Here is a 25,643-nt window from a genome sequence, read left to right as displayed (position 1 = left end):
GATTCCTACGGATAGAGAGGCATTTGCCTTTTCGTAAATTGACTTTCGAATAATCTCGAAAAACTAAAATGTCTCTATTCTCCAAACCCTTGGACATACATTGACGTGACTCTGACATGAAGTTGACATATACATTCCCTCAAAGTGACATAAGTTTTGTCTCTCAGATTCCTACAGATCGGGAGATATTTGCTTTTTCAAAAATTGACTTTCAAATAATCAAGAATAATTAAAATGTTTCTATTCTCCAAACCCTTGGACATACGTTGACGTGACTCTGACATGAAGTTGACATATACGTTCCCTCAAAGTGACATAAGTTTTGTCTCTCAGATTGCTACAGATCGGGAGATATTTGCCTTTTCAAAAATTGACTTTCGAATAATCTCGAGAAATACAAATGTTTCTATCCTCCAAACCCTTGGACATACATTGACGTGACTCTGACATGAAGTTACATATACGTTCCCTCAAAGTGACATAAGTTTTGTCTCTCACATTCCTACAAATCGGGAGATATTTGCCTTTTAAGAAATTGACTTTCGAGTAATCTCGAAAAATTCAAATGCCTCTATCCTCCAAACCCTTGGACATACATTGACGTGACTCTGACATGAAGTTGACACATACGTTCCCTCAAAGTGACTTAAGTTTTGTCTCTCACATTCCTACGGATCGGGAGATATTTTCCTTTCCAGAAATTGACTTTCGAATAATCTCGAAACATTTAAATGTCTCTATCCTCCAAACCCTTGGAAATACATTGACGTGACTCTGACATGAAGTTGACATATACGTTCCCTCAAAGTGACATAAGTTTTGTCTCTCAGATTCCTATAGATCGGGAGATATTTGCCTTTTCAAAAATTGGCTTTCGAATAATCTGGAAAAATTAAAATGTATCTATCCTCCAAACCCTTGGACATACATTGACGTGACCCTGACATGAAGTTGACATATACGTTCCCTCAAAGTATCATAAGTTTTGTCTCTCAGATTCCTACAGATCGGGAGATATTTGCCTTTTCAGAAATTGCTTTCGAATAATCTCGAAAAATTAAAATGCCTCTTTCCTCCAAACCCTTAGACATACATTGACGTGACTCTGACATGAAGTTACATATACGTTCCCTCAAAGTGACATAAGTTTTGACTCTCAGATTCCTACAGATCCTGAGATATTTGCCTTTTCAAATATTGACTTTCAAATAATCAAGAATAATTAAAATGTTTCTATTCTCCTAACCCTTGGACATACGTTGACGTGACTCTGACATGAAGTTGACATATACGTTCCCTCAAAGTGACATAAGTTTTGTCTCTCAGATTGCTACAGATCGGGAGATATTTGCCTTTTCAAAAATTGACTTTCGAATAATCTCGAGAAATACAAATGTTTCTATCCTCCAAACCCTTGGACATACATTGACGTGACTCTGACGTGAAGTTACATATACGTTCCCTCAAAGTGACATAAGTTTTGTCTCTCAGATTCTTATAGATCGGGAGATATTTGCCTTTTCAAAAATTGACTTTCGAATAATCAAGAATAATTAAAATGTTGCAATCCTCGAAACCCTTGGACATACGTTGACGTGACTCTGACATGAAGTTGACATATACGTTCCCTCAAAGTGACATAAGTTTTGTATCTCAGATTCATACCGATCGGGAGATATTTGCCTTTTCAAAAATTACTTTCGAATAATCTCGAAAAATTAAAATGCCTATATCCTCCAAACCCTTGGACATACATTGACGTGACTCTGACATAAAGTTTACATATACGTTCTCTTAAAGTGACATAAGTTTTGTTTCTCAGATTCCTACGGATCGGGAGATATTTGCCTTTTCAGTAAATGTCTTTCGAATAATCTGGATAAATTTAAATGTCTCTATCCTCCAAACCCTTGGACATACATTGACGAGACTCTGACATGAAGTTGACATGTACGTTCCCTCAAAGTGACATAAGGTTTGTCTCTCAGATTCCTACAGATCGGGAGTTATTTGCCTTTTCAAAAATTTACTTTCGAATAATCTAGAAGAAATTAAATGTCTCTATCCTCCAAACCCTTGGACATACATTGACGTGACTCTGACATGAAGTTGACATATACGTTCCCTCAAAGTAACATAAGTTTTGTCTCTCACATTCCTACAAATCGGGAGATATTTGCCTTTTCAGAAATTGACTTTCGAATAATCTCGAAAAATTCAAATGTTTCTATCCTCCAAACCCTTGGACATACATTGACGTGACTCTGACATTAAGTTGACATTTACGTTCCCTCAAAGTGACAAAAGTTTTGTCACCCAGATTTCTACAGATCGGGAGATATTTGCCTTTTCAAAAATTGACTTTCGAATTATCTCGCAAAATTAAAATTCCTCTATCCTCCAAACACTTGGACATACCTTGACGTGTCTCTGACATGAAGTTGACATATACGTTCCATCAAAATGACATAAGTTTTGTCTCTTTGATTCATACCGATCGGGAGATATTTGCCTTTTCAAAAATTTACTTTCGAATAATCTAGAAGAATTAAAATGTCTCTATCCTCCAAACCCTTTTACATACATTGACGAGACTCTGACATGAAGTTGACATATACGTTTCCTCAAAATGACATAAGTTATGTTTCTCAGATTCCTACAGTTCGGGAGATATTTGCCTTTACAAAAATTGACTTTCGAATAATCTCGAAAAATTTAAATGTCTCTATCCTCCAAACCCTTTGACATACATTGACGTGACTCTGACATTAAGTTGACATATACGTTCCCTCAAAGTGACATAAGTTTTGTCTCCCAGATTTCTACAGATCGGGAGATATTTGCCTTTTCAAAAATTGACTTTCGAATTATCTGGCAAAATTAAAATTCCTCTATCCTCCAAACCCTTGGATATACATTGACGTGACTCTGACATGAAGTTGACATATGCGTTCCCTCAAAGTGACATAAGTTTTGTCTCTCAGATTCCTACAGATCGGGAGATATTTGCCTTTTCAAAAATTGACTTTCGTATAATCTAGAAGAATTAAAATGTCTCTATCCTCCAAACCCTTGGACATACATTGACGTGACTCTGACATGAAGTTGACATATACGTTCCCTCAAAGTGACATAAGTTTTGTCTCTCAGATTCCTACGGATCGGGAGATATTTTCCTTTTTAGAAATTGACTTTTGAATAATCTCGAAAAATTTAAATGTCTCTATCCTCCAAACCCTTGGACATACATTGACGTGACTCTGACATGAAGTTGACATATGCGTTCCCTCAAAGTGACATTAGTTTTGTCTCTCAGATTCCAACAGATCGGGAGATATTTGCCTTTTCAAAAATTGACTTTCGAATAATCTAGAAGAATTAAAATATCTCTATCCTCCAAACCCCCTGGACATACATTGAAGTAACTTCGACGTGAATTTGACATGTACGTTCCCTCAGGGTGACATAAGGTTTGTCTCTCAGATTCCTACAGATCGGGAGATATTAGCCTTTTAAGAATTGTCTTTCGAATAATCTCGTAAAATTTATGTCTCTATCCTCCAAACCCTTGGACATACATTGACGTGACTCTGACATGAAGTTGACATATGCGTTCCTTCAAAGTGACATAAGTTTTGTCTCTCAGATTCCTACAGATCGGGAGATATTTGCCTTTTCAAAAATTGACTTTCGAATAATCTCGAAAAATTAAAATGTCTCTATCCTCCAAACCCTTGGACATACTTTAGCGTGGGTCTGTATACAACTTTGATTGTCAACCCTTGATTTCTTGCGGGGATTGTAAGAGACCACAAAGTCTTCCAACAATAATGAATTTAATCAACTAAAACTTCTTTACAGCACAAAATAATCTCGTCTACAACACACTTCACCTTCAAGCGATTCACACTTCAGCTCTCTTCGCAGTATTTCTTCCACAATCTCACCTACTACACTACCCTACAAGATTTTGGATGCCTCTGATCTCCAAGATGACTTCTATCTCTATCTTATTGACTGGTCTTCAGATAATGTGTTAAACGTGGGATTAGGAACTTGCGTATATCTTTTTTGTGCAAGCACAAATCAGGCTGGAAGGCTGTGTGATTTATCTGGAGATGACACCTCTGTAACTTCAGTTGCATGGAATGAACACATGAGTATTGACCAGACTGTTTTTACTGAGATAGTTGAAAAATATTTCTGTTAAATTTGAATTTGGTTGTAAGATTTGAGGTTTTCACAGCGGTGAGTATGAAGATTTCCGTTTTCTGGGTTGTTGCGCTGTGTAGTATTCATTTGCCCTGTTAATGGAGGCAGCTCGTCCTCAGAAACGTTGGTAAACTATCGACCATACTACATGGCGCATCAACCCAGAAGACAGAAATCTTGAATTTGGTTTTTGCTGTGTTTGTTGTTAAACTTGAAGTATGTGTTGTGCATAAATACATTATTAATTGTATAGGAAAATTATCACGCAGTGCATAAAGTTGATGCAGGCTTTGGTCACCTGTCACCAGAATACTATGTGACATGATTGTTGGTTTACAGTTGACACATTTGTTTATTGGAGAGCAGGTCCTGATATTAGGTGGCCAATATTTCATAAGCTTTGCATAGCTTCTTCCCCATTAACACTCTACTACTGTGCTTTTTTATACCATATTATTGGAGTTTGTTTTCAACTGTAGCTGACATATGACTTGTAGAATTTGTGTTTGAAGTTATAGCAAAAGAAGGTCCCTTTCTTATAGAGCGACACCAGATCAGGAAGGGCTATTATGTGTCGGACTTGACTTTTCATTGCCTGTCATAAAGTAACTTTCCTCAGGCTTGTCTCATGCCCTGTAAGTCTGTGGACTTGTGTTCTGAATTCTGAAAGTTGCCAAGTTCCCCATTTTGGCATCTTGTTGTTGCTGCAATTCTGCTTCTACTCATCTTCCTTGTACCCATCTCAAATCAGTGTCAACTGCTAGCCCCATTTCTGTGGGTGCTTTCTGGTTTTCATTTTATGTTTTGTGTCCATGACAAAGGAAACACCTTGTTATTTCTGAAGTTCACTGTTGTGTGCATTAGAAGAAATCTGAAGAATTTGGATTTCTTGTTGCAAACTTCCTGGAGGAAGGTGGAGAATAATTGTGTCCTCCACCTGCCTAGTGAGGGAGACCAAGCCCAAAATTTTAGTGGTTTGTCTGTTAGAGATTGTTGTCCTGAGGTAGCCATATTTATTTCAAGATACATGCATTTGTCTGTATAACTTTGGCTTGTGGGTGAGAGCCATGTCAGTTGTTTAGTATTAACAATAATTTTTGGAAACATTGCAGTACACACATTCAAGGTGGGTATGAGATGGGGCTAGTTATGAGGGCGTTATTTACTCTCAAAGCCGATTGTCAATCGGCTTTTATACAAATACAACAATGTCTATGCAACAATGCTAAACGCAACAATGCTAAACGCAACAATGTCAATAATAATACAACAATGCATGAATACAACAATGTCTATAAACTAACAACAATGCCAACCCCAACACATCACACTACCCCCTCCTTAAAGCTGCTCGTCCCGAGCAGCACCCAAATACGGCGCCAACCTGTCCAGGTGGACTACCATCATCCGGGTCCGGGTATGCCGCTGAATCCGATAAACCACGTCGTTGATTCTGGTTACCACCCTGTAGGGGCCCTCCCAAGATGTTTGTAGCTTGGGAGACTTCCCTTTTGTCCGGGTAGGATGATACAACCACACGCGATCTCCCTCCTGGAAGCCAGCCGAGTTTGCCAGGCGATCATAGCGTGCCTTCATCCGGTCGCTGGCCATCTTCAGATGCTGGCGGGCATGGTTATGCGCGTCATGAATTCGTTCCTCGAGATCCGCCGCATAATCGGTTGTCGACTTCTCCCTATCTGGTGGAGACCCGAACATAAGGTCGCACGGCAGGCGTAGCTCCCTCCCAAACACTAGGCTGGCCGGTGTTACCCCCGTAGTCTCGTGGGTCGAGGCTCGGTACGCCAGGAGGAAGAGAGGCAGTCTGGTGTCCCAGTCCCGCTGATGTGATGAGACGACCTTCTGTAGATGTTCTTCGACCGTTTTCACATAGCGCTCTACCATGCCGTCCGACTGTGGGTGCAGAGGAGTGGTGCGAGTCTTGGCCACCCCCAGACGCTGCAACACTTCTTGGAGCAGTCGGGATTCAAAGTTCCGGCCCTGGTCGCTGTGCAGCTCCCTCGGAACTCCGAAGCGGCAGAAGAAATTGCTTATGAGTACATCTGCCACTGTTGATGCCTCCTGATTGGGTATGGCATAGACCTCTGGCCATTTCGTAAAATAATCCATTGCGATCAGGAGATAGCGGTTTCCTGCGTCGCTCCTCGGGAAGGGTCCCGCGATGTCTATGGCGATCCTCTCAAATGGAGCGCCCACGTTGTATTGGCGCATGAGGCCGCGACTTCTGGTCCTGGGGCCCCGGCTGGCGGCACATGTGTCACATTGCCGACACCATTGCTCCACGTCGCTCCTAGAGTGTAGCCAGTAGTAACGCCGCCTGACTTTGTCCAGGGTTTTGTTAATTCCCAGGTGTCCCCCAGAAGACCCTCCATGAACCTCGGCCAGAACCACCTTTATCTTATTTCGTGGCAGGACCAATTGAGCCGTCTTCGCTTTACCATCCGCCGACTCCCAGTCTAGGACATTTCTCACTGCAGTCCTCGTCCCATTTCTCACTGCAGTCCTCGTCCCATTTCTCACTGCAGTCCTCGTAATATTTCTCACTGCAGTCCTCGTAACATTTCTCACTGCAGTCCTCGTAACATTTCTCACTGCAGTCCTCGTCCCAGACCCCACTGCAGTGAGAACTGGAACGAGGACTGCAGTGAAAAATATTATGAGGACTGCAGTGATAAATATTACGAGGACTGCAGTGAGAAATGTTACGAGGACTGCAGTGAGAAATGTCCTAGATATTTCGCTTCCTTCTGGAACATCCGACACTTTCCGGAGTTCAGCTTAAGTCCGGCTTCCCTGAGCCTCTGGAGCACTTCCCTCAGATTATTCAAGTGCTCTCGGAATGTCCGACCAATGACGATGACATCATCCAGGTAGACCAAGCAGGATTTGTGCGTCAGGCCCCGCAGGACGGACTCCATCAGCCGCTCGAACGTTGCCGGAGCGTTGCAAAGGCCGAATGGCATTACCGTGAATTGCCACAGCCCCTGTCCAGTAGAGAATGCAGTCTTCTCTTTATCCTCGGGATGCAGGGCCACCTGCCAGTAGCCACTCTTTAGGTCTAATGTCGAGAACCATTTGGCCCCTGCCAGTGTGTCTAGGGTGTCGTCGATCCTGGGCAGTGGGAAGCAATCCTTCTTGGTGACGTTATTCAGCTTCCTGTAGTCAACGCAGAACCGCAGTTCCCCGTTCTTCTTTCGCACAAGCACGACGGGTGACGACCACGGGCTGTCTGATGCCTCGATCATACCTTGTTCCCCCATGTCACTTAGCATACCGTCCACCTCTTCTTGTTTTGCTAAAGGAAGCCTCCGAGGAGGCTGACGGATCGGACGAGCATCGCCTGTGCTGATGCGGTAGAGCACTCTGTCCGTCCGCCCATAACCATTGTTTTCTGTTACGAAGACATCCTGAAAGTCGAGGACCAATGACTTCAACTCCCTGGCTTCCATTGTCGTCAGGTTCAGGATAGCATCGGCGACCATGCCCTGCAGCGGCTTGCACAGTTCTCTATTCTGCGACGGAGGTTCTGTATTGCCAGCCGGGCCCGCCCACGTGACCGGTTCACACAGGCCCAGGGTTGTGCCTTCCGCCAGCACTTGGTCGCCGTCCCCGACATTCACAATTCTCACAGGCACGCTGCGCTGGGTGCGGACTAGCGCCCTGGCTACGTATAGTCCTTCTCGTGGTAAAGGGTCCACACCAGGTTCTATTATTCCGCTCGCCGTTCCCACGGGGTCGTTCATCCGTGCCATCACCACCCTCTCGCACCGCGCCGGTATTATCTCCTCGCTGGCTAATGTCAGGCGTGTGGATCGGGGTCTGCTCCGAGGGCCCCACAGAGATATCTCTTCTTGGCCCAGTCGCAACACTTGGCGTCCTAGGTCCACCGTCGCATCGTAAGCTCGCAGGACGTCCAGCCCCAGGATGATCTCGTCCGTGACGTCGGCTACAAAAATCCATGTGCGGATGACACTTTGCCCCAGCGTTAGCTCAACTAACACCTCTTTCAAAACGGGGATGGTTTCACCGGACGCTGTCTGCAGCACGTACGGTCTGCTCGGCTCCCTCTCTGATTCTCCCGCTCGACGTCGGGCCTGGCGATGGTCACTGCAGCTCCGGTGTCGATGGTCACATTACAGCGTCTTCCCCGAATTCAGCCTTCGGTGATCAGACCGTCGTCACTCCTCTTGGTGACCACGCTCAGTGTAAAGCGAGGGGAAGGGGGTGGTGGGGCCGACGGTTCCCTCCATACGCCGGCCATTACTCGTTTCCCGAGACCTGGTTGGTCCTTGCGGAGACCTGCGGACACCATCTCATCAGGTGGCCGGGGGCGCCGCACTGCCAGCACACCGGTCGCCCCCATCCAGAACGTCTATCCTGGGGCGATCGCTCCTCCGTCGGGTCCTTTGACTGTATTTGACGCACCGTTAGTGTTGATCCTGCGGCTGCCTTTGCTGCCTGTAGCTTCAGGGCCTGTCCGAGTGCTTCATTGAGGGATCGGTCCCCGCCCATTAGTAGGTGTTGCTTAATCTCTCGGTCTCCCAGGCCGTCGATGAAAGCGTGAGCGGCCTCCCTCTGCAAGAAATCTGCGGGAAGCCCTACGAACGCTCGATGGGCCTGCTTATCTATTACCGCTGCGAATTCCTGCAGAGTTTCGCCCCTCCCCTGCGTCCTTGATTTCAACTGAGATCGGTAGACCGCCGCCAGCTGATGGTCCCCGTAACGGCCCTCTAATGCGTTGAGGATGTCGTCGTAGGCCGCCCCAACAGGAAGGCCATGCAGGATGTCAGCAGCCTGCCCCTGAAGTACGGCAAGGAGATGCGTTACCTTCTCCCCAGACGTCCAGCCATTGTGGTTGGCCACAGCCTCAAACTGCCGATGAAATACTGTCCAACACGTGGATCCGTCGAACTTAGGCGGTTTCACACGGTTCGTGCCACCCACGAACGTTCCGGCCAATCCGTGCCTTGTTCGGGCCTCCACCGCCTGCAGCCGTGTCTCGAACTCGCGCCGCGTGGCCTCTAACTTTTGTCCGAGATTGTCGGTGATCCTTTCCTCTAATTCCACCTGACTGCAGCTCAGGGCGCTTATTTCTTCCGAAAAATGTGCGCCTAGATTTTCTTGTAGCTGTTCCTGGCTGACATCCATCTTGTCTTCAAGATTTTCCTGAAGCTGTTGCTGGATGCATGTAAACTGGTCTCGTAGCTGTTTCTGGCTGTCCTGAAGCTGTCTCCGGCATTCATCCAGCTTGTCTTCAAGATTGTCCTGAAGCTGTTGCTGGATGCATGTGAACTGGTCTCGTAGCTGTTTCTGGCTGTCCTGAAGCTGTTTCTGGCTGGCATCCATCTTGTCTTCAAGATTGTCCTGCAGATGTTGCTGGTCGTTGCTCAGACTCTGCAATCTTTCCAGTATTTTTTGCAGTACACAATCCATGGTTGACAATCCCACTTCTGACACCAATGTAGCGTGGGTCGCTATACAACCTTGATTGTCAACCCTTGATTTCTTGCGGGGATTGTAAGAGACCACAAAGTCTTCCAACAATAATGAATTTAATCAACTAAAACGTCTTTACAGCACAAAATAATCTCGTCTACAACACACTTCTCCTACAAGCGATTCAAACTTCAGCTCTCTTCGCAGTATTTCTTCCACAATCTCAACTACTACACTACTCTCAAAGCCGATTGTCAATCGGCTTTTACACAAATACAACAATGCTAAACGCAACAATTCTAAACGCAATAATGTTAAACGCAACAATGCTAAACGCAACAATGTCAATAAGAATACAACAATGCACGAATACAACAATGTCTATAAACTAACAACAATGCCAACCCCAACACATCACAATACATTGAAGTGACTCTGACATGAAGTTGACATATACGTTCCCTCAAAGTGACATAAGTTTTGTCTCTCAGATTCCTACGGATCGGGAGATATTTGCCTTTTCAAAAATTGAATTTCGTATAATCTCGAAAAATTTAAATGTCTCTATCCTCCAAACCCTTGGACATACCTTGACCTGACTCTGACATGAAGTTGACATATACGTTCCCTCAAAGTGACATAAGTTTTGTCTCTCAGATTCATACCGATCGGGAGATATTTGCCTTTTCAAAAATTGACTTTCGAATAATCTCGAAAAATTAAAATTCCTATATCCTCCAAACACTTGGACATACATTGACGTGACTCTGACATGAAGTTGACATATACGTTCCCTCAAAGTGACATAAGTGTTGTCTCTCAGATTCCTACAGATCGGGAGATATTTGCCTTTTCAAAAATTAACTTTCGAATAATCTCGAAAAATTAAAATGTCTCTATCCTCCAAACCCTTGTACATACATTGACGTGACTCTGACATGACGTTGACATATACGTTCCCTCAAAGTGACATAAGTTTTGTCTCTCAGATTGCAACAGATCGGGAGATATTTGCCTTTTCAAAAATTGACTTTCGAATAATCTCAAAAAATTAAAATGCCTCTGTCCTCCAAACACTTGGACATATATTGACGTGACTCTGACATCAAGTTGACATATACATTCCCTCAAAGTGACATAAGGTTTGTCTCTAAGATTCCTATAGATCGGGAGGTATTTGTCTTTTCAAAAATTGACTTTCGAATAATCTCGAAAAATTAAAATGTCTCTATCCTCCAAACCCTTGGACATACATTGACCAGACTCTGACATCAAGTTGACATATACGTTCCCTCAAAGTGACATAATTTTTGTCTCTCAGATTCCTACAGATCGGCAGATATTTGCCTTCACAAAAATTTACTGACGAATAATCTAGAAGAATTAAAATGTCTCTATCCTCCAAACCCCTGGACATACATTGACGTGACTCTGACATGAAGTTGACATATACGTTCCCTCAAAGTGACATAAGTTTTGTCTCTCAGATTGCTACAGATCGGGAGATATTTGCCTTCTCAAAAATTTACTTTCGAATAATCTCGAAAAATTAAAATGTCTCTATCCTCCAAACCCTTGGACATACATTGACTACACTCTGACATGAAGTTGACACATACGTTCCCTCAAAGTGACATAAGTTTTGTCTCTCAGATTCCTACAGATCGGCAGATATTTGCCTACGCAAAAATTTACTGTCGAATAATCTAGAAGAATTTAAATGTCTCTATCCTTCAAACCCTTGGACATACATTGACGTGACTCTGACATGAAGTTGACATATACGTTCCCTCAAAGTGACATAAGTTTTGTCTCTCAGATTCCTACGGATCGGAAGATATTTGCCTTTTGAGAAATTGACTTTCGAATCATCTCGAAAAATTTAAATGTCTCTATCCTCCAAACCCTTGGACATACCTTGACGTGACTCTGACATGAAGTTGACATATACGTTACCTCAAAGTGACATAAGTGTTGTCTCTCAGATTCATACCGATCGGGAGATATTTGCCTTTTCATAAATTGACTTTCGAATAATCTAGCAAAATTAAAATGCCTCTGTCCTCCAATCCCTTGGACATACATTGACGTGACACTGACATGAAGTTGACATATACGTTCCCTCAAAGTGACATAAGTGTTGTCTTTCAAATTCCTACGGATCGGGAGATATTTGCCATTTCAGAAATTGACTTTCGAATAAACTCGAAAAATTAAAATATCTCTATCGTCCGAACCCTTGGACATACATTGAAGTGAATCTGACATGAAGTTGACATATACGTTCGCTCAAAGTGACATAAGGTTTGTCTCTCAGATTCCAATAGATCGGGAGATATTTCCCTTTTCAGAAATTGACTTTCGAATAATCTCGAAAAATTTAAATGTCTCTATCCTCCAAACCCTTGGACATACATTGACGTGACTCTGACATGACGTTGACATATACGTTCCCTCAAAGTGACATAAGTTTTGTCTCTCAGATTGCTACAGATCGGGAGATATTTGCCTTTTCAAAAATTGACTTTCGAATAATCTCAAAAAATTAAAATGCCTCCGTCCTCCAAACACTTGGACATATATTGACGTGACTCTGACATCAAGTTGACATATACGTTCCCTCAAAGTGACATAAGGTTTGTCTCTCAGATTCCTATAGATCGGGAGGTATTTGTCTTTTCAAAAATTGACTTTCGAATAATCTCGAAAAATTAAAATGTCTCTATCCTCCAAACCCTTGGACATACATTGACTAGACTCTGACATGAAGTTGACATATACGTTCCCTCAAAGTGACATAAGTTTTGTCTCTCAGATTCCTACAGATCGGCAGATATTTGCCTTCTCAAAAATTTACTGTCGAATAATCTAGAAGAATTTAAATGTCTCTATCCTTCAAACCCTTGGACATACTTTGACGTGACTCTGACATGAAGTTGACATATACGTTCCCTCAAAGTGACATAAGTTTTGTCTCTCAGATTCCTACGGATCGGGAGATATTTGCTTTTTCAGAAATTGACTTTCGAATAATCTCGAAAAATTAAAATGTCTCTATCCTCCAAACCCTTAGACATACATTGACGAGACTCTGACATCAAGTTGACATATAAGTTCCCTCAAAGTGACATAAGGTTTGTCTCTCAGATTCCAATAGATCGGGAGATATTTCCCTTTTCAGAAATTGACTTTCGAAAAATCTCGAAAAATTAAAATGTCTCTATCCTCCAAACCCTTGGACATACATTGACGTGACTCTGACATGAAGTTGGCATATACGTTCCCTTAATGTGACATAAGTTTTGTCTCTTAGATTCCTACAGATCGGGAGATATTTGCCTTCTCAAAAATTTACTTTCGAATAATCTCTAAAAATTTAAATGTCTCTATCCTCCAATTCCTTAGACATACATTGACGTGCCTCTGACAGCAAGTTGACATATGCGTTCCCTCAAAGTGACATAAGTTTTGTCTCTCAGATCCCTACAGATCGGAAGATATTTGCCTTTTAAAAATTGACTTTCGAATAATCTCAAAAAATTTAAATGTCTCTATCCTCCAAACCCTTGGACATACATTGACGTGACTCTGACAGGAAGTTGACATATACGTTCCCTCAATGTGACATAAGTTTTGTCTCTCAGATTAATACAGATCGGGAGATATTTGCCTTTTCAAAATTTGACTTTCGAATAATCTCGAAAAATTAAAATGTCTCTATCCTCCAAACCCTTTGACATGCATTGACGAGACTCTGACATGAAGTTGACATATGCGTTCCCTCAAGGTGACATAAGGTTTGTCTCTCAGATGCCTATAGATCGGGAGATATTTGCCTTTTAAAAATTGACTTTCGAATAATCTCGAAAAATTAAAATGTCTCTATCGTCCAAAACCTTGGACATGCATTGACGAGACTCTGACATGAAGTTGACATATGCGTTCCCTCAAAGTGACATAAGGTTTGTCTCTCAGATTCCTACAGATCGGGAGATATTTGCCTTTTAAAAATTGACTTTCAAATAATCTCTAAAAATTTAAATGTCTCTATCCTCCAAACCCTTGGACATACATTGACGTGACTATGACATGAAGTTGACATATACGTTCCCTCAAAGTGATATAAGTTTTGTTTCTCAGATTAATACAGATCGGGAGATATTTGTCTTTTAAAAATTGACTTTCGAAAAATCTCGAAAAATGTAAATGTCTCTATCCTCCAAACCGTTGGACATACATTGACGTGACTCTGACAGGATATTTACATATACGTTCCCTCAAAGTGACTTAAGTTTTGTCTCTCAGATTCCTACAGATCGGGAGATATTTGCCTTTTAAAAATTGACTTTCGAATAATCTCTAGAAATTTAAATGTCTCTATCCTCCAAACCCTTGGACATACATTGACGTGACTCTGACAGGAAGTTGACATATATGTTCCCTCAAAGTGACATAAGGTTTGTCTCTCAGATACCTAAAGATCGGGAGGTATTTGCCTTTTAAAAATTGACTTTCGAATAATCTCGAAAAATTTAAATGTCTCTATCGTCCAAAACCCTGGACATACATTGACGAGACTCTGACATGAAGTTGACATATGCGTTCCCTCAACGTGACATAAGTTTTGACTCTCAGATTCCTACAGATCGGGAGATATTTGCCTTTTAAAAATTGACTTTCGAATAATCTCGAAAAATTAAAATGTCTCTTTCCTCCAAACCCTTTGACATACATTGACGTGACTATGACAAGAAGTTGACATATACGTTCCCTCAAAGTGACATTAGTTTTGTCTCTCAGATTAATACAGATCGGGAGATATTTGCCTTTTCAATAATTGACTTTCGAATAATCTCGAAAAATTAAAGTGTCTCTATCCTCCAAACCCTTGGACATGCATTGACGAGACTCTGACATGAAGTTGACATATGCGTTCCCTCAAGGTGACATAAGGTTTGTCTCTCAGATGCCTACAGATCGGGAGATAATTGCCTTTTAAAAATTGACTTTCAAATAATCTCTAAAAATTTAAATGTCTCTATCCTCCAAACCCTTGGACATATATTGACGTGACTATGACATGAAGTTGACATATACGTTCCCTCAACGTGACATAAGTTTTGTCTCTCAGATTAATACAGATCGGGAGATATTTGTCTTTTAAAAATTGACTTTCGAAAAATCACGAAAAATGAAAATGTCTCGATCCTCCAAACCCTTGGACATACATTGACGTGACTCTGACAGGACATTTACATATACGTTCCCTCAAAGTGACATAAATTTCGTCTCTCAGATTCCTACAGATCGGGTGATATTTGCCTTTTAAAAATTGACTTTCGAATAATCTCTAAAAATTTAAATGTCTCTATCCTCCAAACCCTTGGACATACTTTGACGTGACTCTGACAGGACATTTACATATATGTTCCCTCAAAGTGACATAAGTTTTGTCTCTCAGATTCCTACAGATCGGGAGATATTTGCCTCTTAAAAATTGAATTTCGAATAATCTCGAAAAATTTAAATGTCTCTATCGTCCAAAACCTTGGACATACATTGACGAGACTGTGACATGAAGTTGACATATGCGTTCCCTCAAAGTGACATAAGTTTTGTCTCTCAGATTAATACAGATCGGGAGATATTTGCCTTTTAAAAATTGACTTTCGAATAATCTCGAAAAATTAAAATGTCTCTTTCCTCCAAACCCTTCGACATACATTGACGTGACTATGACAAGAAGTTGACATATACGTTCCTTCAAAGTGACATTAGTTTTCTCTCAGATTAATACAGATCGGGAGATATTTGCCTTTTCAAAAATTGACTTTCGAATAATCTCGAAAAATTAAAATGTCTCTATCCTCCAAACCCTTGGACATGCATTGACAGGACTCTGACATGAAGTTGACATATGCGTTCGCTCAAAGTGACATAAGGTTTGTCTCTCAGATGCCAATAGATCGGGAGATATTTGCCTTTTAAAAATTGACTTTCGAATAATCTCGAAAAATTAAAAAGTCTCTATCGTCAAAAACCTTGTACATTCATTGGTGTGCCTCTGACAGCAAGTTGACATATACGTTCCCTCAAAGTGACATAAGTTTTGTCTCTCAGATTCCTACAGATCGGGAGATATTTGCTTTTTAAAAATTGACTTTCGAATAATCTCGAAAAATTAAAATGTCTCTATCCTCCAAACCCTTGAACATACATTGACGAGACTCTGACATTAAGTTGACATATGCGTTCCCTCAAAGTGACATAAGGTTTGTCTCTCAGATGCCTACAGATCGGGAGATATTTTCCTTTTAAAAATTGACTTTCGAATAATCTCGAAAAATTAAAATATCTCTATCGTCCAAACCCTTTTACATACATTGACGAGATTCTGACATGTAGTTGACATATACGTTCCCTCAAAGTGACATAAGTTTTGTCTCTCAGATGCCTACAGATCGGGAGATATTTGCCTTTTAAAAATTGACTTTCAAATAATCTCTAAAAATTTAAATGTCTCTATCCTCCAAACCCTTGGACATACATTGACGAGACTCTGACATGAAGTTGACATATGCGTTCCCACAAAGTGGCATAAGGTTTTTCTCTCAGATGCCTACAGATCGGGAGATATTTGCCTTTTAAAAATTGACTTTCAAATAATCTCGAAAAATTAAAATGTCTCTATCGTCCAAACCCTTGGACATACATTGACGAGACTCTGACATGAAGTTGACATATGCGTTCCCTCAAAGTGACATAAGGTTTCTCTCAGATGCCTACAGATCGGGAGATATTTGCCTTTTAAAAATTGACTTTCGAATAATCTCTAAAAATTAAAATGTCTCTATCGTTTAAACCCTTGGACATACATTGACGAGATTCTGACATGAAGTTGACATTTACGTTCCCTCAAAGTGACATAAGTTTTGTCTCTCAGATTATTGCAGATCGGGAGATATTTGCCTTTTAATAATTGACTTTAGAATAATCTCTAAAAATTTAAATGTCTGTATCCTCCAAACCCTTGGACATACATTGACGTGACTCTGACAGGAAGTTGACATTTACGTTCCCTCAAAGTGACATAAGGTTTGTCTCTCAGATTCCTACAGATCGGGAGATATTTGCCTTTTAAAAATTGACTTTCGAATAATCTCGAAAAATTAAAATGTCTCTTTCCTCCAAACCCTTGGACATACATTGACGTGACTCTGACAGGAAGTTGACATTTACGTTCCCTCAAAGTGACATAAGTTTTGTCTCTCAGATTAATACAGATCGGGAGATATTTGCCTTTTCAAAAATTGACTTTCGAATAATCTCGAAAAATTAAAATGTCTCTATCCTCCAAACCCTTGGACATGCATTGACGAGACTCTGACATGAAGTTGACATATGCGTTCCCTCAAAGTGACATAAGGTTTGTCTCTCAGATACCTATAAATCGGGAGATATTTGCCTTTTAATAATTGACTTTCGAATAATCTCGAAAAATTTAAATGTCTCTATCGTCCAAAACCTTGGACATACATTGACGAGACTCTGACATGAAGTTGACATATGCGTTCCCTCAAAGTGACATATGTTTTGTCTCTCAGATTCCTACAGATCGGGAGATATTTGCCTTTTAAAAATTGACTTTCGAATAATCTCGAAAAATTGAAATGTCTCTTTCCTCCAAACCCTTCGACATACATTGACGTGACTATGACAAGAATTTGACATATACGTTCCCTCAAAGTGACATTAGTTTTGTCTCTCAGATTAATACAGATCGGGAGATATTTGCCTTTTCAAAAATTGACTTTCGAATAATCTCGAAAAATTAAAATGTCTCTATCCTCCAAACCCTTGGACATGCATTGACGAGACTCTGACATGAAGTTGACATATGCGTTCCCTCACGGTGACATAAGGTTTGTCTCTCAGATGCCTATAGATCGGGAGATATTTGCCTTTTAAAAATTGACTTTTGAATAATCTCGAAAAATTAAAATGTCTCTATCGTCCAAAACCTTGGACATACTTTGACGAGACTCTGACATGAAGTTGACATACGCGTTCCCTCAAAGTGACATAAGGTTTGTATCTCAGATGCCTACAGATTGGGAGATATTTGCCTTTTAAAAATTGACTTTCAAATAATTTCTAAAAATTTAAATGTCTCTATCCTCCAAACCCTTGGACATACATTGACGTGACTATGACATGAAGTTGACATATACGTTCCCTCAAAGTGACATAAGTTTTGTCTCTCAGATTAATACAGATCGGGAGATATTTGTCTTTTAAAAATTGACTTTCGAAAAATCTCGAAAAATGAAAATGTCTCTATCCTCCAAACCCTTGGACATACATTGACGTGACTCTGACAAGACATTTACATATACGTTCCCTTAAAGTGACATAAGTTTCGTCTCTCAGATTCCTACAGATCGGGAGATATTTGCCTTTTAAAAATTGACTTTCGAATAATCTCTAAAAATTTAAATGTCTCTATCCTCCAAACCCTTGGACATACTTTGGCGTAACTCTGACATGAAGTTGACATATGCGTTCCCTCAAAGTGACATAAGGTTTGTCTCTCAGATGCCTACAGATCGGGAGATCTTTGCCTTTTAAAAATTGACTTTCGAATAATCTCGAAAAATTAAAATATCTCTATCGTCCAAACCCTTCGACATACATTGACGAGATTCTGACATGTAGTTGACATATACGTTCCCTCAAAGTGACATAAGTGTTTTCTCTCAGATTCCTACAGATCGGGAGATATTTGCCTTTTAAAAATTGACTTTCGAATAATCTCTAAAAATTTAAATGTCTCTATCCTCCAAACCCTTGGACATACATTGACGTGACTCTGACAGGAAGTTGACATATATGTTCCCTCAAAGTGACATAAGGTTTGTCTCTCAGATACCTATAGATCGGGAGGTATTTGCCTTTAAAAAATTGACTTTCGAATAATCTCGAAAAATTTAAATGTCTCTATCGTCCAAAACCCTGGACATACATTGACGAGACTCTGACATGAAGTTGACATAAGCGTTCCCTCAACGTGACATAAGTTTTGACTCTCAGATTCCTACAGATCGGGAGATATTTGCCTTTTAAAAATTGACTTTCGAATAATCTCGAAAAATTAAAATGTCTCTTTCCTCCAAACCCTTTGACATACATTGACGTGACTATGACAAGAAGTTGACATCTACGTTCCCTCAAAGTGACATTAGTTTTGTCTCTCAGATTAATACAGATCGGGAGATATTTGCCTTTTCAATAATTGACTTTCGAATAATCTCGAAAAATTAAAATGTCTCTATCCTCCAAACCCTTGGACATGCATTGACGAGACTCTGACATGAAGTTGACATATGCGTTCCCTCAAGGTGACATAAGGTTTGTCTCTCAGATGACTATAGATCGGGAGATATTTGACTTTTAAAAATTGACTTTCGAATAATCTCGAAAAATTAAAATGTCTCTATCGTCCAAAACCTCGGACATACATTGACGAGACTCTGACATGAAGTTGACATACGCGTTCCCTCAAAGTGACATAAGGTTTGTCTCTCAGATGCCTACAGATCGGGAGATAATTGCCTTTTAAAAATTGACTTTCAAATAATCTCTAAAAATTTAAATGTCTCTATCCTCCAAACCCTTGGACATATATTGACGTGACTATGACATGAAGTTGACATATACGTTCCCTCAACGTGACATAAGTTTTGTCTCTCAGATTAATACAGATCGGGAGATATTTGTCTTTTAAAAATTGACTTTCGAAAAATCTCGAAAAATGAAAATGTCTCTATCCTCCAAACCCTTGGACATACATTGACGTGACTCTGACAGGACATTTACATATACGTTCCCTCAAAGTGACATAAATTTCGTCTCTCAGATTCCTACAGATCGGGTGATATTTGCCTTTTAAAAATTGACTTTCGAATAATCTCTAAAAATTTAAATGTCTCTATCCTCCAAACCCTTGGACATACTTTGACGTGACTCTGACAGGACATTTACATATATGTTCCCTCAAAGTGACATAAGTTTTGTCTCTCAGATTCCTACAGATCGGGAGATATTTGCCTCTTAAAAATTGACTTTCGAATAATCTCGAAAAATTTAAATGTCTCTATCGTCCAAAACCTTGGACATACATTGACGAGACTGTGACATGAAGTTGACATATGCGTTCCCTCAAAGTGACATAAGTTTTGTCTCTCAGATTAATACAGATCGGGAGATATTTGCCTTTTAAAAATTGACTTTCGAATAATCTCGAAAAATTAAAATGTCTCTTTCCTCCAAACCCTTCGACATACATTGACGTGACTATGACAAGAAGTTGACATATACGTTCCTTCAAAGTGACATTAGTTTTCTCTCAGATTAATACAGATCGGGAGATATTTGCCTTTTCAAAAATTGACTTTCGAATAATCTCGAAAAATTAAAATGTCTCTATCCTCCAAACCCTTGGACATGCATTGACAGGACTCTGACATGAAGTTGACATATGCGTTCGCTCAAAGTGACATAAGGTTTGTCTCTCAGATGCCAATAGATCGGGAGATTTAAAAATTGACTTTCGAATAATCTCGAAAAATTAAAAAGTCTCTATCGTCAAAAACCTTGTACATTCATTGGTGTGCCTCTGACAGCAAGTTGACATATACGTTCCCTCAAAGTGACATAAGTTTTGTCTCTCAGATTCCTACAGATCGGGAGATATTTGCTTTTTAAAAATTGACTTTCGAATAATCTCGAAAAATTAAAATGTCTCTATCCTCCAAACCCTTGAACATACATTGACGAGACTCTGACATTAAGTTGACATATGCGTTCCCTCAAAGTGACATAAGGTTTGTCTCTCAGATGCCTACAGATCGGGAGATATTTTCCTTTTAAAAATTGACTTTCGAATAATCTCGAAAAATTAAAATATCTCTATCGTCCAAACCCTTTTACATACATTGACGAGATTCTGACATGTAGTTGACATATACGTTCCCTCAAAGTGACATAAGTTTTGTCTCTCAGATGCCTACAGATCGGGAGATATTTGCCTTTTAAAAATTGACTTTCAAATAATCTCTAAAAATTTAAATGTCTCTATCCTCCAAACCCTTGGACATACATTGACGAGACTCTGACATGAAGTTGACATATGCGTTCCCACAAAGTGGCATAAGGTTTTTCTCTCAGATGCCTACAGATCGGGAGATATTTGCCTTTTAAAAATTGACTTTCAAATAATCTCGAAAAATTAAAATGTCTCTATCGTCCAAACCCTTGGACATACATTGACGAGACTCTGACATGAAGTTGACATATGCGTTCCCTCAAAGTGACATAAGGTTTCTCTCAGATGCCTACAGATCGGGAGATATTTGCCTTTTAAAAATTGACTTTCGAATAATCTCTAAAAATTAAAATGTCTCTATCGTTTAAACCCTTGGACATACATTGACGAGATTCTGACATGAAGTTGACATTTACGTTCCCTCAAAGTGACATAAGTTTTGTCTCTCAGATTATTGCAGATCGGGAGATATTTGCCTTTTAATAATTGACTTTAGAATAATCTCTAAAAATTTAAATGTCTGTATCCTCCAAACCCTTGGACACACATTGACGTGACTCTGACAGGAAGTTGACATTTACGTTCCCTCAAAGTGACATAAGGTTTGTCTCTCAGATTCCTACAGATCGGGAGATATTTGCCTTTTAAAAATTGACTTTCGAATAATCTCTAAAAATTTAAATGTCTGTATCCTCCAAACCCTTGGACATACATTGACGTGACTCTGACAGGAAGTTGACATTTACGTTCCCTCAAAGTGACATAAGTTTTGTCTCTCAGATTAATACAGATCGGGAGATATTTGCCTTTTCAAAAATTGACTTTCGAATAATCTCGAAAAATTAAAATGTCTCTATCCTCCAAACCCTTCGACATGCATTGACGAGACTCTGACATGAAGTTGACATATGCGTTCCCTCAAAGTGACATAAGGTTTGTCTCTCAGATACCTATAAATCGGGAGATATTTGCCTTTTAATAATTGACTTTCGAATAATCTCGAAAAATTTAAATGTCTCTATCGTCCAAAACCTTGGACATACATTGACGAGACTCTGACATGAAGTTGACATATGCGTTCCCTCAAAGTGACATATGTTTTGTCTCTCAGATTCCTACAGATCGGGAGATATTTGCCTTTTAAAAATTGACTTTCGAATAATCTCGAAAAATTGAAATGTCTCTTTCCTCCAAACCCTTCGACATACATTGACGTGACTATGACAAGAATTTGACATATACGTTCCCTCAAAGTGACATTAGTTTTGTCTCTCAGATTAATACAGATCGGGAGATATTTGCCTTTTAAAAAATGACTTTCAAATAATCTCTAAAAATTTAAATGTCTCTATCCTCCAAACCCTTGGACATACATTGACGAGACTCTGACATGAAGTTGACATATGTATTCCCACAAAGTGGCATAAGGTTTTTCTCTCAGATGCCTACAGATCGGGAGATATTTGCCTTTTAAAAATTGACTTTCAAATAATCTCGAAAAATTAAAATGTCTCTATCGTCCAAACCCTTGGACATACATTGACGAGATTCTGACATGAAGTTGACATTTACGTTCCCTCAAAGTGACATAAGATTTGTCGCTCAGATTCCTACGGATCGGGAGATATTTACATTTTCAGAAATTGACTTTAGAATAATCTCTAAAAATTTAAATGTCTGTATCCTCCAAACCCTTGGACATACATTGACGTGACTCTGACAGGAAGTTGACATTTACGTTCCCTCAAAGTGACATAAGGTTTGTCTCTCAGATTCCTACAGATCGGGAGATATTTGCCTTTTAAAAATTGACTTTCGAATAATCTCGAAAAATTAAAATGTCTCTTTCCTCCAAATTCTTCGACATACATTGACGTGACTATGACATGATGTTGACATATACGTTCCCTCAAGGTGACATAAGTTTTGTCTCTCAGATTAATACAGATCGGGAGATATTTGCCTTTTCAAAAATTGACTTTCGAATAATCTCGAAAAATTAAAATGTCTCTATCCTCCAAACCTTTGGACATGCATTGACGAGACTCTGACATGAAGTTGACATATGCGTTCCCTCAAAGTGACATAAGGTTTGTCTCTCAGATACCTATAAATCGGGAGATATTTGCCTTTTAATAATTGACTTTCGAATAATCTCGAAAAATTTAAATGTCTCTATCGTCCAAAACCTTGGACATACATTGATGAGACTCTGACATGAAGTTGACATATGCGTTCCCTCAAAGTGACATATGTTTTGTCTCTCAGATTCCTACAGATCGGGAGATATTTGCCTTTTAAAAATTGACTTTCGTATAATCTCGAAAAATTGAAATGTCTCTTTCCTCCAAACCCTTCGACATACATTGACGTGACTATGACAAGAAGTTGACATATACGTTCCCTCAAAGTGACATTAGTTTTGTCTCTCAGATTAATACAGATCGGGAGATATTTGCCTTTTCAAAAATTGACTTTCGAATAATCTCGAAATATTAAAATGTCTCTATCCTCCAAACCCTTGGACATGCATTGACGAGACTCTGACATGAAGTTGACATATGCGTTCCCTCAAGGTGACATAAGGTTTGTCTCTCAGATGCCTATAGATCGGGAGATATTTGCCTTTTAAAAATTGACTTTTGAATAATCTCGAAAAATTAAAATGTCTCTATCGTCCAAAACCTTGGACATACTTTGACGAGACTCTGACATGAGGTTGACATACGCGTTCCCTCAAAGTGACATAAGGTTTGTCTCTCAGATGCCTACAGATTGGGAGATATTTGCCTTTTAAAAATTGACTTTCAAATAATCTCTAAAAATTTAAATGTCTCTATCCTCCAAAGCCTTGGACATACATTGACGTGACTATGACATGAAGTTGACATATACGTTCCCTCAAAGTGACATTAGTTTTGTCTCTCAGATTAATACAGATCGGGAGATATTTGTCTTTTAAAAATTGACTTTCGAAAAATCTCGAAAAATGAAAATGTCTCTATCCTCCAAACCCTTGGACATACATTGACGTGACTCTGACATGAAGTTGACATATGCGTTCCCTCAAAGTGACATAAGGTTTGTCTCTCAGATGCCTACAGATCGGGAGATCTTTGCCTTTTAAAAATTGACTTTCGAATAATCTCGAAAAATTTAAGTGTCTCTATCCTCCAAACCCTTGGACATACATTGACGTGACTCTGACAGGAAGTTGACATATACGTTCCCTCAATGTGACATAAGGTTTGTCTCTCAGATGCCTATAGATCGGTAGATATTTGACATTTAAAAATTGACTTTCGAATAATCTCGAAAAATTAAAATGTCTCTATCCTCCAAACCCTTGGACATACTTTGACGTGACTCTGATATGAAGTTGACATATGCGTTCCCTCAAAGTGACATAAGGTTTGTCTCTCAGATGCCTACAGATCGGGAGATCTTTGCCTTTTAAAAATTGACTTTCGAATAATCTCGAAAAATTTAAATGTCTCTATCCTCCAAACCCTTGGACATACTTTGACGTGACTCTGACATGAAGTTGACATATGCGTTCCCTCAAAGTGACATAAGGTTTGTCTCTCAGATGCCTACAGATCGGGAGATCTTTGCCTTTTAAAAATTGACTTTCGAATAATCTCGAAAAATTATAATATCTCTATCGTCCAAACCCTTCGACATACATTGACGAGATTCTGACATGTAGTTGACATATACGTTCCCTCAAAGTGACATAAGTGTTTTCTCTCAGATTCCTACAGATCGGGAGATATTTGCCTTTTAAAAATTGACTTTCGAATAATCTCTAAAAATTTAAATGTCTCTATCCTCCAAACCCTTGGACATACATTGACGTGACTCTGACAGGAAGTTGACATATACGTTCCCTCAATGTGACATAAGGTTTGTCTCTCAGATGCCTATAGATCGGGAGATATTTGCCATTTAAAAATTGACTTTCGAATAATCTCGAAAAATTAAAATGTCTCTATCGTCCAAAACCTTGGACATACATTGACGAGACTCTTACATGAAGTTGACATATGCGTTCCCTCAAAGTGACATAAGGTTTGTCTCTCAGATGCCAACAGATCGGGAGATATTTGCCTTTTAAAAATTGACTTTCAAATAATCCCTAAAAATTTAAATGTCTCTATCCTCCAAACCCTTGGACATACATTGACGTGACTCTGACAGGAAGTTGACATATATGTTCCCTCCAAGTGACATTAGTTTTGTCTCTCAGATTCCTACAGATCAGGAGATATTTGCCTTTAAATAATTCACTTTCGAATAATCTCGAAAAATTAAAAAGTCTCTATTCTCCAAACCCTTTGACATACATTGACGAGACTCTGACATGAAGTTGACATATGCGTTCCCACAAAGTGGCATAAGGTTTGTCTCTCAGATGCCTACAGATCGGGAGATATTTGCATTTTAAAAATTGACTTTCAAATAATCTCGAAAAATTTAAATGTCTCTATCGTCCAAACCCTTATACATACACTGACGAGACTCTGACACGAAGTTGACATATCCGTTCCCTCAAAGTGACATAAGGTTTGTCTCTCAGATGCCTACAGATCGGGAGATATTTGCATTTTAAAAATTGACTTTCAAATAATCTCGAAAAATTTAAATGTGTCTATCGTCCAAACCCTTGGACATTCATTGACGAGATTCTGACATGAAGTTGACATATATGTTCCCTCAAAGTGACATAAGGTTTGTCTCTCAGATGCCTACAGATCGGGAGATATTTGCCTTCTAAAAATTGACTTTCAAATAATCTCTAAAAATTTAAATGTCTCTATCCTCCAAACCCTTGAACATACATTGACGAGACTCTGACATGAAGTTGACATAT

At 39.7% G+C, this 25,643-nt stretch overlaps 1 protein-coding gene across 1 annotated transcript in view; it reads left to right on the top strand.

Annotated features, from left to right (window-relative positions):
• Positions 1-8,354: 8,354 nt before the first annotated feature.
• The window catches only part of LOC147870813 (uncharacterized), a 73,254-nt gene continuing 55,965 nt past the window's right edge, over positions 8,355-25,643 (top strand). Inside the window, exon 1 of the mRNA XM_087341885.1 lies at positions 8,355-8,642. Within this exon, the coding sequence (XP_087198011.1) occupies positions 8,355-8,642 (288 nt within the window). The remainder of the gene's footprint in view (positions 8,643-25,643) is intronic.

Source organism: Zootermopsis nevadensis, unplaced genomic scaffold (genome assembly GCF_977971745.1).
Source record: "Zootermopsis nevadensis isolate Lab colony 2312 unplaced genomic scaffold, Znev_1.0 Znev_ptg000194l, whole genome shotgun sequence".
Classification (NCBI taxonomy): Eukaryota; Metazoa; Arthropoda; class Insecta; order Blattodea; family Termopsidae; genus Zootermopsis; species Zootermopsis nevadensis.
The sequence above is the reverse complement of the archived record's forward strand: the minus strand, read 5'-3'. Positions and strand labels throughout refer to the sequence as shown.